General features: G+C 35.1%; 1 protein-coding gene and 2 long non-coding RNA genes across 4 annotated transcripts; 1 reads left to right on the top strand and 2 right to left on the bottom strand.

Moving 5' to 3' along the window:
• Positions 1–1,119: 1,119 nt before the first annotated feature.
• On the bottom strand, positions 1,120–2,034 carry LOC108477478 (uncharacterized). The gene has a single exon (XM_017780025.1). It carries the CDS (start codon positions 2,032–2,034, stop codon positions 1,120–1,122), a length of 915 nt encoding a protein of 304 aa, XP_017635514.1.
• Positions 2,035–2,914: 880 nt separating this feature from the next.
• LOC128285125 (uncharacterized) lies at positions 2,915–5,256 on the top strand. 2 transcript variants are annotated; one of them, XR_008275548.1, is made up of 3 exons: positions 2,915–3,179; positions 4,095–4,136; positions 5,015–5,256. It is a non-coding gene; the product is annotated as an uncharacterized LOC128285125 (long non-coding RNA). The 2 variants fall into 2 exon arrangements; XR_008275553.1 differs by having other exon boundaries at positions 4,095–4,243.
• A 1,692-nt stretch (positions 5,257–6,948) lies between these two features.
• LOC128285091 (uncharacterized) lies at positions 6,949–9,122 on the bottom strand. The gene is made up of 3 exons (XR_008275515.1): positions 8,980–9,122; positions 8,021–8,062; positions 6,949–7,138 (listed from the first exon to the last, which is right to left on the bottom strand). It is a non-coding gene; the product is annotated as an uncharacterized LOC128285091 (long non-coding RNA).
• Positions 9,123–19,912: the final 10,790 nt, after the last annotated feature.

The raw sequence follows: 19,912 nt of genomic DNA, 5'->3' as shown, positions 1-19,912 counted from the left end.
AACTGATGGTTTGAGTCCATACCATGCTTCAAAGGGTGTTTTATCCTTCACTGCTCGAGTTGGAAGCTTGTTCAGTAGGTAAACTGAGGTGTTGACAGCTTCTGCCCAAAATTTACTTGGAAGTTTGCTTTGAAATAGCAAACATCTGGCTATATCCATCACTATTTTGTTCTTCCTTTCACAAACTCTATTTTGCTGTGGAGTATAAACAGTGGCGAGCTGATGATAGATCCCTGCATGCTCACAAAGCTTTTCAAACCTCTCAGACAAGTATTTAGCCCCATTGTCAGTTTTTAATGCCTTGATCTTACAGCCTGTCTGGTTCTCCACTAATACTTTAAACCTGCTAAAGGCTTCAAACACCTCAGACTTGTGTTTCATAAAGTAAACCTAACAAAATCTGGTCAGATCATCAATGAAAAGCACAAAATACTTGCTGCTATTCAAAGAAGGGGACTTCATTGGTCCACAAATATCAGAGTACACCAGTTCAAGCCTTTCTCGAGCTCTCCATGCCTGGTTCACTGGAAATGGCAATCTAGCTTGCTTACCAAACTGACAGACATCACAAACAGTGTCACTTGCTTCCACTTTGGACATATCCTCTACCAAATTTTGTTTATGCAATAGATAAAGTGATCTGAAATTAACATGGCCTAATCTTCTGTGCCATAGACCAGCATTATCAACTAGGCTTGTATAAGCTTTCTTCTCGAGTTGATTCATATCAAGCATGAAACATTTGTCTACCATGCCTACAGTGATCATTTCCTGGCCATGAATGTCTTTTATAACACATGAACCATTCTTGAAAACTAAGGAATACCCTTTTTCAACTAACTGACCAACACTCAATAGATTCTGATCAATGTTAGGTACAAAAAGCACATCTGAAATGACTTTATTACCTAAACAGGTGTTGATTAAAACACTGCCTCTGCTTTTGGCTTCAATCAGTTCACCATTGCCAATTCTGATTTTTGAGCCATAACTTCTGTCAAGATCCTTAAACAAGCTCTCATCACCTGCCATGTGGTGTGAGCAGCCACTATCCACCAATCAATTACTTTTGACTTTGCTTGAAAATACAAAGCAAGAGGCTATGAACACATGCTCCTCCTAAGCTTGAAGGTCCTCAGTAGCTTGAGCTTGAATCTGCTGCTGTGCTGGTGCCTTTGGTTTGTTTTTACAAACTTTCTCAACATGGCCAAATTGCTTGCAGCTCCTACATTGAATGTCTGGCCTAAACCAGCAAAATTTTTTAGAATGTGTAGTCTTCTTGCAGTGGACACATGGTGGAAACTTCCTCTTGCCTGAATCCTTTTTAGTTTTGTCCCTCTTTTCAAGCCAAGGCTTCTTTCCTTTTTGACTTGCGCTGGAGCTCTCTTTGGCCTTTGCTTGGAAGGCTCCTTCAGGATGGTCTTCCTGCCTGCTAGCCCTTCTCTGCTCCAATGCATAAAGGGAGTTCACCAATTCAGATAAAGAAATGGTTGACAAGTCCCTTGAGTCTTCAAGTGATGAGATTTTGGACTCAAATCTCTCAGGAAGTGTGGTGATAACCTTTTCAACAACCCTGCTATCATTGAAATCTTCACCAAGTAACCTTATGCTATTGGCAGTGGCCATGATCCTGTCAAAATATTGCTTAATGCTCTCAGACTCTTTCATCTTTAAGTTTTCAAAGTCTCTCCTCAAGTTAATCACTTGTTTCTGCCTAGCTTTATCTGACCCCATGAACTCCTCCTTCAACCTTTCCCATTCTTCCTTAGGTGTGCTGCAGGCCATGATTCGAGTGAAGATTACATCTTTCACTCCATTTTGCAAGCAGGCCAAGGCTTTGTGCTTCTTGGTGCTCTCCTCAGCATGCTGCCTCATTTGAGCAATCGTGGGATTGGCCCTCAATGGAGGTGGTTCGATGTCATTCTCAACTACACTCCACAAGTCTTGAGCTTGAAGATATGTCTTCATCTTGACTACCCAAATGTGGTAGTTTTCACCAGCAAACACTGGAGGTAGAGGTGGAGTGAAGCTCATCTTGCTGAAACAAACTGAACAGCCTCGATTTCTTCCTTCCCAAGCTTATATTTTCTTAACAAAGCAACCAACAAACAGAGGCCCTCAAAGACTTAGGCTCTGATTACCATTTGTTGGAACAATGCAGTAACAAAAACATAAAAAAAAAGTTGATTTTTCAAAAAAAAAACAAGATAAAACTGAAGAAAAAATGGATGAGTTTGATCAAGGAGAGATTGAGAGAAAATCTTGTATCTTTTCATTGTTAATAATTCAAAATATATGTAAGTTACAAAGTAAATGAGTCAGTTACCTACCAACATAACTGCTCCCACTAATATGACTAATACAAACTTGAATTACAGACAAAAGCAAGCTGGCATATCAGCTTCTACATCAATTTCAAATCAAATTCTAATCCTATTGACTTTAAGTACAAGTTATAAAGAAACCAAACTAAGTCACATGGAAACAAAATGATGTTGTTGCACTCGGTTCTATTCCCTTGCATGTCTGCTGGTGAATTGCTGCTGTCTTGCTGTCGGTTACATGTTGTATTGCATGCCAATGCTCAACATGTAACGCCTCAATTTTCGGGAATTCTGTGAATGATTGGCAAAATTTCATGCTTTAATTTTGTCATTTGTGAGTGAAATTATGAAATAGGACCTATGTGAAAATGTTTGAAAATGCTATAGGCTAAATTGAAGTGACCAAATAAATAGGAGTGCAAAATAGGAGGATTTGCATGACAAGCCTCCCATTTTACATGAAGTGGCCAGCCATCATGTTGAATGTAGACAAAATGTACACTTGATATCCATAATTTATGGTACAAATTGATACAAATTGATAATAGGTTAGGTAAATGTTTCATGATAATCTGTTAGGTAAATGTTTCATGATAATGGGTTAGGTAAATGTTTTATGATAATGTATTAGGTAAATGTTTCATGATAATGGGTTAGGTAAATGTTTCATGATAAGAATTTCATGTCTTTTGTATTAAAGAATTAAATGGATGAAATATGAAGTTTTATTAAAGAAAAAGGGGTGAAAAGAACAAAGTTTTGTCCATCTTTGTTCATCATAGCTGAAAGTTAGAGAAGAGAAAGAAGAGGAGAAAGCTCTTGAGTATTTGGTCATTAGGAGGAGGAAAATTGAAGGTAAGTTCTTGATACCTTGCTTCTATTTTGAAGTTCATGAGTTCTTCTTGATTCTACCTTAACTCTTGAAGTATATTTTGATTTTTAGTTGTGTTGTGAGCATTTAGTCATGAATTAAAATGAAGGAAATGGTTGTTGTTTCATGTTTTTTGATGAAAATGGAAGATAGGTGAAGTTGAGCCAAACAAATGAGCATGCATGTGCCTTAGATGTTAAAGGGAAAAATCAGCTAACATGTTGTGCTTTAAAATGATGAAATGGAGATTATGCTTAAGTAAAAATCATAGATATGTGATGATTGATTGGTGATATACATGTTTAAATAACATGCATGCAAGATAGGTGTATGAAAGAGTGATTTGGTAATAAATCTGCTTGGGACAGCAGCAGTAACATGACTTTGGAAAATTACCATAAATTGTGGGAGAAGAATTAGAAGCTGAATAAATTATGTAATTAAAGCTTATTGAGTCTAGTTTCTAATGAAATAAACAAGAACATATTTTGAATTCTGTACAATGAGAAATTTGATTCGTAATGAAGGGTGGTCAGATTAGTCAAACAGTGAAACATGGGAAACTTTGAGAAAAATCTGGTATTGATTGGCTAAACCAAAATTCTGAAAATTTTATGGATAGAATATATATGAGTCTATTTTCAGGAAAATTAACGGCACTTGATTTGGAGTTTCGTAGCTCCAGTTATAAATAATTTAGTGACTGTTGCTCAGGAAGACAACTTGCAGTGAAATTATGATTATGTGGTAAACATTGACAAAAATTTGTTAATGAGTTGCCTATTGTTTTCTTATAAGCTTACTATAATCTGTAGGTGTGGTTGGCCGAATATCGTAAGGGGTTAATACGTAGTTTGTATTTGAATAGTTAGATTAACGTGTTAGTAATCCAATTGTAGGCGGTTCGTGTGTGGATCTCGTCAACATATCGTCGCAAACAGGTGTGTAACTAACACCCTCTTTCTTAGTCTGGATCGGCAAAAGTCGAAAAGTCGAAATGCCGAAAACCGGTATTTTGTAGATTTGCGAGTGTGCGAATGTTCGTGAGGTAAATCGATTAATGTTTTTGGTAAGCTGCAAAATTTAGACTGTAAAGTGCATGATTTCTGTGCCCTCGATATTTTTGGGCTTAATGGGCCAAAATTGGAATGATGGGCCAACGGGCCCAATTCGGTAAGAACCCTCGGTACGTGATTCTATTAGTAGGTGAAAGGTAGGAATATGCATGAAAAACCCTAAAATAGATAAATTATTGAAATACCTTTAAAAGTGGAAAATTTACGCTTTACCCTAGTAGATAAATTACCAAATACCCTAGGGTTAAATTGACCTAAATGCATGTTTGATGTTGTTATTTATCGCATGCCATGTTATTATCTCGATGCATGGACTGGGATATTGATGGAGGAAGTACTGAAAGTGGCTTGTCCACGTACTGGAGGCTTTGCCTCAATTTACTGTTAACTGAGCAGCAAGGCTGCAACTGTGGAGTGTTGGGCTGGGTGGGTTGAGCTATTCCCCACATGGAGTGTATGGCTGGTACGGGTGGAGTGTAGTGGTTGGTGGGTTGAGTAGTCTCCCCAAATGGGCTTGCATATGTTTATTGATGTTGCATGTATTTTGAAATGGGCCTATGGGCCATCATTATCTCTCTGAATAAGGGCTAAGGCCCGCTTTATTGTAATCAAAAGGGCTCGCCCAAGACCATGTTACTGAATGGGCTTAGGCCCAATGGGCTTGAGCTGACTTGGACTTTGAATGGGTTTTCCTTACACACTGAGTTTCCCCAAACTCATCCCTTTTATTTTCATCCACGCAGGAAATCCCCAACCATAGTGGGCTTGGAGTTGTGAGGGAATTCGGAGTGGCCACCCGTTCTGAAAGTTTGATTTTCTTCTGGTGAACTGGACATCCTTTTAATTACGTTTGTGGTTTTGGGCTTTTAAATGTAATAAGGCCGCTTATTTATTTTTGGTGGTTTTTAATATGTATTAGTAAGATAGGTAATACTTATTTTAACTGTTGAAATTGGATAGCTTTAGGGCGCGTTTTCAAAAACAACAGTTGATTTCAAAATAACACGACAACAAGCAAAGCTTCCGCAATGAAAGTATTTTCCAAAATTAATCACTTTTCCTAAAAATGACTTAATCAAATCGGTTTTCTAGAAATATCCATGACGTTAAGGTGTGGCAATGCGGTATGCATGTCTAGGATTGGATCCGAAGGAGCTTGGTATTAAGCAATCCGATGGACTCACCACCTCTTTTCGGTTTCCTACCGGTGCATGCTTCCATTCACTTTAACCCTTAATGAATTAATCTTTTGAACATCAAGTACGATTTTCTGGACTTAGAATGGAAAATTTTTTTTTAACGTTTTTGGTGTGGCATGCCGGATCCGGCCATAACTTCTGGGCCGGGTTTGGGGTGCTACACAACAGATGGAATCTGGAGACAAAAGAAAAGTCAAAGACATGAGGTAGGAGTAGGCCCCCTTGTCCCCATTTGGTTTTTGATTAGATATAAACTATAAAGTGGAAAATGGAGAATTGTTAGGAAAGTGTATGAAATGGTAGCAAAAGGAGAAGCAACATAAGCAAAAATTTATGTTTTAAAGTGTATACTACTCAACCTATTTTTATTTAAGAAATAGAATTATCACTTATCTTTGTGGATACGATTTTACTTGTTACCATTTATTAATTTATATTTTTAAGTAGGCCTTTATTTTTGTAAGTCTCAATAATAACAATGATTGTTACCATCTATTAACTAATATTTTTAAATAGGTCTTTATTTTTGTAAGTCTCGATAACCTAACAATGATTGATAAAAAGAAGATGCAAGATGAATGGGGTTAGTGACAATGTAGTTGGATAGATAGCCTAACCTCATTTTTGTGAGCTTGAACCAACAAATAATTATAGTGATTTTTAATTAACGCTCCCAAATGATTTGAATTAGATAAGCTAAAATTACAAAGAACCTCTTCAGCAATCCTTAAATATTTGAAGCAAAAACCCAATAAAAAAAGAAACTAGCCTTAAAAGAAAACTCCCTTAGAGTAATTTTATTGATAAAAAAATTTCAAAGATACATAATTCTATTACAAAGCATAATATCATTCATATATATATATATATATACCTAAGATACTTGGAAAATAAGGAAACAACCCTTTCTTTATCTTTAACCAACTTGACCTGGTCATATTATCACTTATTAAGCTAAATTAATCTTGTTGAGGTAAATTTTTGAAGTGGCGTAGTCACTTCCATCTTCACTATGATAAGCTGTCACTTGCTATATTTAGAGTTGGTCAAATAAGTCATTATGATTACAATAAATTATGTTTGTGGTTATGTAGCACCCTAAACTCGGCTCAGTCGTTAAGGCCGAATCCGACGTGCCACTTTGAAGTCAAAAACCCGTATTCCCTTTTTAGTGTTTTAAAAAGCCGACTTTTGTCAAACTAACCAAGTGAATGTAAGCTGGGCACCAGGTAGGTATCCATAACAGAGGAGGTGAGCCATGAAGGATGCTTAAGTACCAAGCTCTTCGATTGGATCCAATCCTAGACATGCCCACATCCATTGCCACACTTGGTTATAACAAGTTGAAATTTCTTTGAGTGATTATCTTTGGTAAATCGAATATTCGTGACGTCGTGTTATTTTTAAAAAAAACAAGTATTGTTTTGAAATCACGCCTTAAGTCTAGCCCATTTGAATTAGTATCCATCAATTTAAAGTTGTTTTTAATAATATAATCCCAGAAAAATAAAAGAAGAAAATAAAGTTAAAATGGCCTTATTACAACCCAAAAATTAAATAGCAATTAAAAATAACTTAAGAAAACCAGTCTCTTTTTCAAACCCAAAAGTATTCACCATGGCCACTCTGAATCCCCTCCGGCTCCAAGTCACCCACATCAAGGCTCACCTGCAAGGTTAAAGAACGGGTGAGTTTGGGGAAACTCAGTGTGTAAGGAAACCCATTCAAAGCCCAAGTCACTCAAGCCCATTGGGCCTAAGCCCATTCAGTAATAAAGTGGTCTGGGCGAGCCCTTTCAGATTATAATAAACCGGGCCTTAGCCCCTTATTCAGATAACAAGATGGCCCATAGGCCCATTTCAAAATACATGCAACATCAAGAAACATATGCAAGCCCATTTGGGGAGACTACTCAATCCACCAACCACTACACTCCCCTCGTACCAGCCATACACTCCATGTGGGAATAGCTCAACCCACCCACCCAACACTCCACGATTCTTGCACCTTGCTGCTCGATTATCAAAGAATTGAGGCAAAGCCTCCAGTACGTAGACAAGCCACTTTCAGTACTTCCTCCGTCAATATCCCAGTCCCATGTATCAGATAATAACAACATGGCATGCAGTAAATAACAACAGTCAAACATGCATTTAGGTCAATTTAACCTTATGGGTATTTCGGTAATTTATCTCCTAGGGGTAAAACTGTAAATTTTTCACTTTTAAAGGTATTTCAGTAATTTATCTATTTTAGGGTTTTTCATGCATATTCCTACCTTTCACGTACTAACAGAATCACTACCGAGGGTTCTTACCGAATTGGGCCTGTTGGCCCATCATTCCAATTTTGGCCCATTAAGCCCAAAAATATCGAGGGCACAGAAACCATGCACTTTGCAGTCCAAACATTGCAGCTTACCAAAAACATTAATCAATTTACCTCACGAGCATTCGCACACTCGCAAATCTACAAAAATACCGGTTTTTGGCATTTCGGCTTTTCGACTTTTGCCGATCTAGACTAAGAAAGAGGGTGTTAGTTACACACCTGTTTGCGACGATATGCTGACGAGATCCACACACGAACTGCCTACAATTGGATTACTAACACGTTAATCTAACTATTCAAATACAAACTACGTATTAACCCCTTACAATATTCGGCCAACCACACCTACAGATCATAGTAAGCTTATAAGAAATCAATAAGCAACTCATTAACAAATTTTTGTCAATATTTACCACATAATCATAATTTCACTGCAAGCTGTCTTCCTGAGCAACAGTCACTAAATCATTTATAACTAGAGCTATGAAACTCCAAATCAAGTGCCGTTAATTTTCCTTGAAAATAGACTCATATATCTTCTATCCATAAAATTTTCAGAATTTTTGGTTTAGCCAATCAATACCAGATTTTTCTCAAAGTTTCCCATGTTTCACTGTTTGACTAATCTGACCACTCTTCATTACGAATCAAATTTCTCATTGTACAGAATTCAAAATATGTTCTTGTTTATTCCATTTGAAACTAGACTCATTAAGCTTTAATTACATAATTTATTCAGCTTCTAACTCATCTCCCACAAGTTATGGTGATTTTCCAAATTCACGTTACTGCTGCTGTCCCAAGCAGATTTATTACCAAATCACTCTTTCACACCTAACTTGCATGCTTGTTATTTAAACATGTATATCACCAATCAATCATCACATATCTATGATTTTACTTAAGTATAATCTCCATTTCATCATTTTAAAGCACAACATGTTAGCTGATTTTTCCCTTTAACATCTAAGGCACATGCATGCTCATTTGTTTGGCTCAACTTCACCTATCTTCCATTTTTTCATCAAAAGAACATGAAACAACAACCATTTCCTTCATATTAATTCATGACCAAATGCTCACAACACAACCAAAAACCAAAATATGCTTCAAGAGTTAAGGTAGAATCAAGAAGAACTCATGAACATCAAGATAGAAGCAAACTACCATGAACTTACCTTCAATTTTCTTTCCCAAGTGACCGAACATTCAAGAGCTTTCTCCTCTCCTTTCTCTTCTCTAACTTTAGGCTATGATGAACAAAGATGGACAAAACTTTGTTCTTTTCACCCCTTTTTCTTTTAATAAAATTTCATATTTCATCCATTTAATTCTTTAATACAAAAGACACGAAATGCCCATCATGGAACATTTACCTAAACCATTATCATGGAACATTTACCTAACCCATTATCATGGAATATTTACCTAATCCATTATCATGAAATATTTACCTAATCCATTATCATGGAACATTTACCTAACCCATTATCAATTTGTACCATGAATTATGGATATCAAGTGCTCATATTGTCTACAACAACATGATGGCTGGCCACTTCATGTAAAATGGGAGGTTTGTCATGCAAATCCTCCTATTTTGCACTCCTATTTATTTGGCCACTTCAATTTACCCTATAGCATTTTCAAACATTTTCATATAGGTTCTATTTCATAATTTCACCCCATTTTTCTTATGGAACAAAAATTAACTAAAATTGCCGGGTTCTATCTTAAGCTTGGGCCTTCTAGAGGCCCACTAACATAATTAAACCTATGCCAACATTCACAGAATTCCCGAAAATTGGGGCGTTACAGGTTACATGTCTAAATTTTTTATAATTATTAATTTTTAAAATTTAAAATTATAGAATAATTAAAATATGAATAGAACTATTTAATATTGTGAAATAAAAACATAAGATTATAAAACCTAACATTACAAGAAAAAAAAAACTAAATCCTTACTCTGAAAAAATACCAATGTCAAAACATTATGGGATCCTTTTGCAAATTATCCACACCACCGATTTCTTCATCAGTTTCACTTCTTCATCGTCGAAACAGCTGTCCTACCACCTTTCTCCTCACCTACCCAAATCTCCACTCAATCTCGGAATCCTTGAGAAAGAAGAAAAAAAACATTTCAAATTACTATCTGACTTGTAAATAATGAAAATGAGAAAATACATTATGAAATGTAATTTTCTAGCATTGTTTGTAGTCAAGTCAGACTTTAAAGAATTAATTTGAAGTTTATTTTTGGGAGATAAAAATTAAATTATAAAATTATAAAGAAAATAAAGTAAAATTTTGTTGTTGTATTGTCTTATTATTTTAAAATTTTGAAAGAAACCCTTATGAGGTTTTGAAGAGTTAGAGTGCAATTCTTTTTGTAATTGTATTATCATATAATTTCAATTTTTTAAAAAGATTAAATTAAGTTAAAATTTATCATTTTAAGCCCTAAAATTTTAATGGTTGCAGATCTAATTTTTCTATTCAATTGTGAAAAATCAAATACAAAACTGAAAAAAATGGAAATCTCACCTCCATAATCGAGAAAATACACTTAGAAGTTATATACTCATAAAAGCACTGAACAACTAAATAGAAATATCATAATAACTTATCGCAATAAATTTAAACTGAATTTCTATATCATAATATTTGAATTTAAGCCAACAACCTTTTGGTTCCATGACAATACCATTATGTTTTAAGTATGAGAATTTAAGTTTAATACCAAGTAATCTCATTCCCTATTCAATTATAAAAATAATAATAATAACTAAAAATTTTAAAGTTTTCAAAACTTCCTTCTTATCATTGAGGCTCCATTTGTTTGCCAATAAAATATTTTCCGAAAAATAATTTCTGGAAAATGATTTACTTTTCTGGAAATGATTTGCATTTCTGGTGTTTGGATGAATCTGTGTAAAATATTTTCATTATTTGATGATTTTTGAAAATATTTCAAAAAACTGTTTTAAATTAAATAAATATATATTTAAGAATATATTACATTTTCATTGTTTAATTGAGTTTATTATATATATTAATAAATTTATATTTTCAATTGTTTTTACATATATTAATAAATAAATCAAATTAAATATATAATAATACTCAATTATTAAGCTAGAATATTAACCGTCATAAATTGAAAACAACCAAAGTCAAATAAATTATTTCTAATTGTGTTATAGATGTAATAGCCCAAATTCGCCCGGGCCTTAAACTAAAATAAAAAATAAAAAATAAAAATAAAACAAAGTCCAAGTCAATTACAAAATTACAAACATATAATTTGGCCCAATTAGAATGGCCTATTACTTGAAAAGATTTAAGGTCCATCTATAAGCTTGACTCATATGGAAATATAATCTTTAAGGATATGCAATCTTAGATATGATATGCAATCTTAGATATGATACAATCTTAGATATGATATGCAATCTTAGATATGATATGCAATCTTGAAGATATGATCTTGTAATCTTGGAGATTTAATTTGTAGATATCCTTTAATCTTAACCGTTGATGTAATTGATTTGTACCGTTGGATTTGGGGAGGCTCAACTATAAATAGAGGCCTCTCCCTTCATTGTAAAACACTTGAGTTTTGGGAAGCAATAAGAATTCTTGAGAGCATTCACTCAAATTTCTCTCCCTCTTGCGTCTTACTCTCTGTGGTTTGTTCTTATTTTTATTCTTTGTCTATCTTAGTTTTTCAACCTTTTTTTTTATTTTAATTTCTTCATTTTTCAAATATGTATATTTATTCCTATCTTTTATACATTTGATTATGTATTTTATATATTATAATATTTAACCTTTTATATAGTTTATTTTCAAATATATATTTTCTATGCATGTATATATATTATATTATCATTTCATGTAATTTGAACTATTGCATTATATTTTTATAATTTGTAAATGTTCTATTTATTCATTTTTTAGTGTATGTCATTTATCTTATTTGTGCATAGTTTCATTTTTTTATATGCTATGTTTAATTATTTCTTTTATGTGCTATTTTATGATATATATTGTTGTATAATTTTTGCATGTATTATGTTTTTCTTTTAGTTTACTCATGTTTTTATTTGTTTATCATCTTATATTTACCCTATTATGATTTTTTCCATTAGACATATGTTCATGTTATTTAGTTTTGTCTTAATGATATTATTTATGTTTGTATGGAAATGTTAGAATATTTTGTACATCTATGCTTCATGATGCGTTAATATGTCATCCTAAAACGTCATTTAAAATAATATTCCAAGGTTTTAAAAAAATAAAAGGCAATGCTTGATGTTTGGAAACTTGAGAAAGGTAGTGCCCTAACTTCATCGGGTTGCGACTTTTCTCGTTGAATTGAATAGTCAAGCACCCTTCTAAGTGATTTTGAGTTTTCAAAACTTAAACAATTATTTCGAGATTTCAAAACATAGTGTCCTAACTTCTTGGATATGGCGTTTTGTTGTTTGAGATAGAAGTTTTCGAAAGACGAGCTTAGTTTAGAAGGTTTTAAAATGTTGCGTCCTAACTTACTGGATGTGATGTTTTGACTCGTTTGAAATAAGTGAGCCTTAATTTTCAAAATTGAGACATTCTAATTAAAAGAGGTTTGCATATTAAAACTTTCCAATTTCCGACATTAAAGACACTTGATAATCAATTAGGTACCAATTTTTGGGCGTTACGAGGGTGCTAACCTTTTCTCATACGTAACTGACTCCCGAATCCGTTTTCTCGACTTTCGTAGACCAAAATTAATGTTTTAAAACAAAACATTTTATAAGGTGATCCAATCACACCTAAAAAGATTGGTGGCGACTCCGTTTCGTTTTTCTTAAAGTCGATTCCCATTTTCCAAAACTCGATTTAAAATGGTTTCGACGACTTGGCGACTCCAATCGGGACTAATAAGAGAGTCAAGTGTGTAATTGATTATCTCTTGTCTTAATGTCGAAATTAAAAATTTTAAAATTTAATCCTCTTTGCATTACATGTGTTTGTATTATTACATGTGTTGCTATATTCTGATACGCATTGCATTTGCATGAACGTTGTGGTCACACCCTTAAGTGGGAGTGAGAAGCTACGCCTTCGTGAGGTTTTCGCCTCCATGCAGGATAGTGGATCACTTTCGGGATACATCCGTACCTATGGTTTCATGAGATTTTCATCCCCGTGTAGCCATAGGGAAATGTATTTCCCTGAACTGAACATGATTCAAATGAGCCTATAATGGGTGAGGATCGAGGAATCTGCTGGTTCGGGTACCTCAAACTTTAGAAACAAACCACATATAGAAAAACCATAAGAGCTCAATATAGATAGAATTATACTTAGGTTATCTTTGTGTTTATTAATATCATATGATACTGACTGTTTTATTTCTTTTGTGCATGTCATTTTGCATTTAAAAGGTATCGATTCACGGTCAGTTTCTAAGTTAGAAAGTTTTATTATGGAGAACGGACTTCTTGATAGAATGGAGGGCAATGCTAACGTCCATAAATGGTCAAAGGAAACGCTGAAGGATACACATCAGAATTATAGGGTTACACTTGCATCAGCGTGGCGCAAAATAATCTCCAAGAGTTAAAGGAAATATGGGATCAATGGAGTAATGAAGCCAAGTAGTTGTTCTACAATAACTAAGGGGACTTGTAGTATTTGCTTGAGAGGAGGATAGATGAGAAATTCAAAGTGAGTGTGGGAGTATTGATGGACACTTCTACCATTATAGCATTTCTCTTTCATATGAAGACGGTTGCCATGTGGATGGTAAGGGTATTGGAAGGAAAGTGATTGATAAAGTGCATGAGACCTACAAAAATGAGTTGGATGGAAAGAATTTTGCCTATGATGGTAAAAAGCTCGTTTACTATAGGACCGTTACCAAACAACAAGCTTGAGTTTACTGTTGTACTTATCAGAAACAATGGAAATGCAAGCCCCGATGGCCTGGATAGCTCAAGTAAACGTGAAAGAAAGCGATTAAAGAAGACCGTATCATACAAAGACCTTTAGAGATTAGATATGCTGCGAAGGTACCGAGGCAGGATGCTCTGCGTGGGTTGAAATCTGAAAGCTCTCAAGAAACATTGAGGATATAGGATATTATTTTAAGGTAGCACACTGCAGAACGGGATACCTACCTGCTCGCTAATCTATCTCAAAATAATCAGAACAACTTCACAGGTATTGGAGGAGGTGCCCTTAGCTGCACGGATTACCCCACAGGTGAGGTCGTAGCTCAAACTCAGGAGGCAGCTGATTATTTACAGACATTGGCGGCACAGGCTGACATATTAAGCACCAATATGAGCTACAATCTGATCGTGGCCAAGAGTTTGTTTTGTTGTTAAAACTTTAGGCATTAAGGCGAAAGCGTATTTGTAATCCATTTATATGTAAAGATATTCTTTTTCTAAATAAAGTTTTCTAAATGAGATTGAATCGAGATCGATACCTTTTGCATTCATTTGCATCTTATAGCATTTCATTGCATCATTTGCATTCAAAATTATAAAAAGACCCAAATTAGTTAAAGTTATTAAAAGAGAAAGAAAAAGAGAGAGAAAAAGAGAGAGAGAGAAGAGGGTCACGGCTGAGTGAAAAAGAAGTTGAATGGGAATTAGCGACGTTCCCTTACATATCCCCGACTTTTGTGTCAGGAGGGATAGCTTACCCGGAGAAGGGGGTGTTTAGAAATGAAAATCATCCCATCAATGTCATACATGAGGAAAGGACTGAACAAAGAAACCTTGAGAGCATTCGCCCTTACGAATCGGGAAGTTCTTTAAACAATTGGACTACAGAAGAACTTCCTGTAATCTTTAGAAATTTTACGGAGTAATATTCAGAACACTCTTGTTTCTCTAAAGCCTAGGGTAATGAGATTTCTTTTGAGAAGTGGGCTCATGTTCAGACATTTTTTTTTTCAATAAAACATACTTTTATTATTTATCCGAGTAAATATTCTTTCATTCTGATTCTTTTGACCTTTGACATTCTTTATAAATTTTCATTTCATGTGAATAGTCATTATTGAATTCATTTATTCATTGTATATTCTTTTGTGTGCCTATCATAAATCCCTAGATATCAATGACACGGGCAACGATACTACAGATTCAGAGTTCCTTTTGAGTGCGATATGTGTTTAGAGGAATCTCAGTACTTTGAAGGTGACAGAAATTGTAACTTGGTTCTGAATTTATTGAAAATGGTTTTTACCCCATGAAGTGGTTGTAGCCTCAGAGGAAGGAAAGATTGCAAAATTGGAATTAGCTGAGGAGACAAAACAAGACCTTGTTGAGACTATTATGGGAATTCAAAAATGTGGTCCAAAGACACATGCAATAGGATTTGCAATTGCCAGGATAAACATGAGGTTTTGGGGCATTGTTGGTCCACCATGGAAAGGGATCGTATCAGTTGTACAATGAATGCCAAATTTAAAGGAGTCAAGACTTATGAGGCATGTATGTTATGGGCCCGAGCTCGTCAAAAGTTTCAAGCTGGCAATGACTCATATTTGTGGACGTCAACTACTCCGTTAAGAGGGTGGAGATAGCTTCATATGCCAATATTACAAAGTCAAAAGTTATCCATTTCAAAAAAAAAAGATTATATATAACTGCACAATGCCAAAAGTTTGCAGTCTTTTCAAAGATAATGCGCCATACCACAGTACAACAAAGGTTGCCAAAAGAAAAGAAAAAGAAGAAAAAAAAACAAATTACAAAAGATGACCGAGACTGGTAAAAATTGACATAAGAAACTACTGGCTACTCTCTATGTTACACTGGGGCAACACCTTCAATTCCAGTTGTTTCAAAGGTTCCAACCATCATCCTTGGAATGGGTGCATTGTTTGGCTTTCCTGAACAGTCTGATGTGCCAATCAATAGCTGCGATGGTTAGCTCCAAAGGTGGCCATTGATTTCCACTATGGGGCATCGGCCGCATACGATCTCAAACTTAAAATGATAGATTCTTTCTTCAAAACCAGTTTCTGACAAAGTGGATGACGGTATCATAAAAGAAGCTCTCTTAGACTTCTATACAAGTTTAGGGAAGAGGAAACCTGATCAAATCATTATTTTCAGGGATGGGGTTATCGAGTCTCAATTCAATCAAGTTTTGATCAAGTTATTGAGGCCTTCAAGTTCATTGACGAGAAGTGGAACCCTAAAGATTGTGGTTCTTGTTGAACAAAAAACCATCATACCAAGTTTTTTCAGCAGGGATCTCCTGACAATGTGCTACATGGTACTGTCATTGACAACAAAGCATGCCATCCAAAGAACAATGATTTTTACCTTGGTACCCATGCTGGAATGATCGGAATCACGAGGTAGACCCACTATCATGTTCTCTTAGACCAGGCTGGGTTTTCGGCTGATGATCTGTAAGAGTTTGTTCATTCTCTATCCTATATGTATCAAAGGAGCACCACAGCCATATTTTTTGTGGCTCTTATTTGCTACGCTCATTTGGCAGCTTCACAGTTGGGGGCAATTTATGAAGATTAGGGATGCTTCAGAAACATCATCGAGTCATGGTGGGATATATGCTCCAGGAGTAATCTCGTACCTCACTTTCCGGTTGAAGGATAAAGTCAAGAACTTCATTCTTGTCTCACGAGAATCATTGAACCATCTTTTGTAGGGTTTGACAAACAATGACCGGATCGCTGCTGGGGCAATCCCTTTCTTATGGGTTTATGAATCAAGATTTTTCCTCCAAGCTTTGATGGAGTCAAGAATTGAATACCTCTAGTAAACTTAACTTGAAAGTATTCTTCCTAAGCAAATGTACCAAAAATGGATGACATAGACTTATGACAAAGAAGGTTCGTCCAAAAGAATTTCATAAAGAAAACCTTATGCTGAAAGAGATCCTTCCCATGCAAAAGGATGCCTAATTGGGAAGGGTCATATGTTGCGAAGAGGGCTTTCTCTAGAGGTGCACTGATTTTGACAATAAATGGATAGGAAGAATTTATCTGATCCAGTGAATTCAAACTCGGTCAAGGAGTACTTTGTCTGAAGGAGAAGGGAAGCCAAGGTGAAAACCCGCAAAGGGAGCCTTGAGACCAAAGGGGTTTTGAGTTAAAAACCCGAAAAGACAGCTTAAATTTGGAAAGTCATGCAGTGACCTTGTTATACCGGATTTGACGAGAAGTGAAGTATGTTACATATCGAGGTATCAACGAATTACTTTGGATCTTTTAAACACATGTTGAACTCAAGAAAGTCTTCATAGAGCTGGTGTATAGATGCTCAAGCGGCGATATCTAGGGCATCTGATTTCTGTCCTATTTACTATCTTTGGATTCTTTTTCTTCACAAAGATATGTTCTCAGGTTAATCTTTTTGCATTCCTTCCAATAATTTGTCCAAATCTAATTATCCTCAAGATCAATTTATTTGTCTCCCATTATTCATAAAGCATGTTGCATTGAAATAATGATAGATGAACTAAAATATCTTCACAAACGAAGTTTTGCATATTAATCTGGAAATTTCTAGATAATACAAAAAACTGAAATAAGACAATTGTTTAAGGAATTCTCATATGTATAGGTTGGAGATACTCGAGAGATTTTCTTCTTCAGTCCAAAAGGTGGTTAGACGTTTTAAACAATATTGATCTTAAGAAAGGATCATTTTATAAACATCTTCAGTGGGTCGTAACATTTGGGGAATGGTACGGTAGACCAAATTGATGGAGAAGATTCGAGGCATACGAGCAGAGTATGATTGATATGTCGAGAAGAACGAGGTGGAAAGCTCGATAGATGAATGAGTGATGACGTCCGAAATAGAAGTTATTTTCATAAACATTTTGCATCATAATATGTCTAATTAGGAGCATTTGACTCATTTCGATCATGGCATCTTAATTATTTGGCATAAGTATAAATTCCAGGAAATCAATTCTACAGGTGGATTCCCCAATGGACAATGTAGCAAGGTTGATTGAAAATTACAAAATTCAAAGCCTTAATCCCCTAAGCAAGAGGGTAACAGTTAAATTTGCGATCTTATCTCCTAGCAAGTAGTGGTGTGATAGTACCCAAAATTGACCCTAGTTGGGAAGTGGTTTGGGACCACTAAACCGAGTCACCAAATGTTGAACGTAATATTTATTGTCTAGAATATGTATTTATGAATGTGTGAAAATTTCAAGCTTCGATTTAGTCGATTGCATGTGAATTCAGTTATTAGGACTTGTGTGACACTTTTGAAATGTGATAGGTTAATCTATAAGGACCTAATAGTGCATGTAATCAAAAGGGAGGACTTGCATGTCAAATTTCACCCCCTAATAGCTAGTGGCCGGCCATGACAAGGATTATGGGTAAAACATGTCATAAAACATGTTGGGACAATGGTGTATGTAAGAAAAAAATAAAATAATGAGCATGGGAATTTAATAATGAAAGGGAACAAAAAAAAAAAAAGAGAATGGTGAGTGTCCCCCCCCCTTTGCCGTGAGTTGAAGAAAAGAGAAGAAAAAAATTTGTTGTTCATCTTTTTTTTCATTTCTTTGAGCTGAAATTCTAAGGAAGAAGGAAGGGGTTCTTGCTTCATGCTTGGTTTGGAAGAGGATTAGGAGGAGGTTTGGCCATACTTGTGTCTAGATTAAGGTATGTTTGAGGTTGTGCCATGAGATTCATGCATGTTCTTAGTTGCTAGCTTGAGTTCTAATTAGTCCATGGTTCAAAACTTTGCTATATCATGGGGATGATATTCGGCCAAGGTAGATTTTGTGTTAATGTCATTGCATGCTAAATATGAAGCTTGTTAATGATAAATGTGATGGTGGATTGATGACTCTTGGATTTTCTTTTTAGCATTTTGAGTAAGACATTAAGTTTTGGAATTGATGGAATGGAGAGTATGCTTAAGTTGTGTTATGAACAACTATGTGTTAAATCGAGGTTTGCTAAGCTAGCTATTAAGGTGAAGTGCAATGTTAGTGATTGATTAATAGTGTATATACATGTATGCATATTCGCCATCAAATTAAGAGCATAGGTGATGATGAGTCTATGCTTTGTACATTCGCCATATATATATATATGCATGTGTGATTGGATTATTGATAGTAGGGCTATAGCATATGGTTATGAGCCGAATAGCTAAGAGCATGAGGTAGCAAGATAAAAATTTTTACCATGCCGCTCAGTATGTCATAAAATCATTAAATTGTGAATATCAATATGTGTAGCAAAGCGGTTGAATGAGTTAATTTATTTGTTTAAGCTCAAGATCCTAAAGGAGAGGCGTCCAACAAGGGGAAATCGAAGGTCATCAAGTAGCCGACTTGGAATTATTTTACAACACACAAGGTAGGTCACTAAGCATATATTTTGTATTGATTTAAATAGACATAATGTCTATGTAATTATGCCGAAAGGAATGATAAATTTATATACATGTATGTATGTGGTGATGAAAGTATTGAATGAAAAGAAAAGAGGTGAGATGTATTGAGTTGTTGACTTCGGCACTAAGTGTGCGGGTATAAACATTTGTGATCATGAGAATGGCACTAAGTGTGCGGGTTTAAAATTTGTACAGCACTAAGTGTGCGAGTTTGATCATATAGCACTAAGTGTGCTAGTTGATTATATAGCACTAAGTGTGCGGACTCACTATATGTTTTTGAATCACTATTGACACTGAGTGTGCGACATTATTGAGTCGATCACGGACAGTGGATCGGGTAAGTACCTTGAGTTCATGGCTAATAGGCGCTATGTTTATATTTGGAGTTGAGCTTGGTAAGTTTCGAACCTATGTGACAATTTAAATTGAAGTCACGTACATAAGAATTATCGTGGAATAAGTGAAAAGTCATGTAGATGTATGAATGTAACGAAAACAAAATGGTGTATAAAAATGCTTCAAATATCCTATTGATTAGTATATGGAATGTGAATGTGTAACTTGGTATGAGATTGAATCGAAAGGTCTAAGGAACTATGGTATAGTTCGGTTTGAATGGAGTAATTAGCCTCGTTCCATTTTGTTTCCTCTTGCGATAATGTTATTAATGGTTGGTAGTGCATTA

The sequence above is a fragment of the Gossypium arboreum genome, chromosome 1 (assembly GCF_025698485.1).
Source record: "Gossypium arboreum isolate Shixiya-1 chromosome 1, ASM2569848v2, whole genome shotgun sequence".
NCBI classification, from domain to species: Eukaryota; Viridiplantae; Streptophyta; class Magnoliopsida; order Malvales; family Malvaceae; genus Gossypium; species Gossypium arboreum.
This window is presented reverse-complemented; position numbering and strand designations above follow the sequence as displayed.

Bases quoted from the DNA above. Each gene is read 5' to 3' on its own strand.
- LOC108477478 (XM_017780025.1), bottom strand. From the start codon at position 2,034: ATGAGCTTCACTCCACCTCTACCTCCAGTGTTTGCTGGTGAAAACTAC.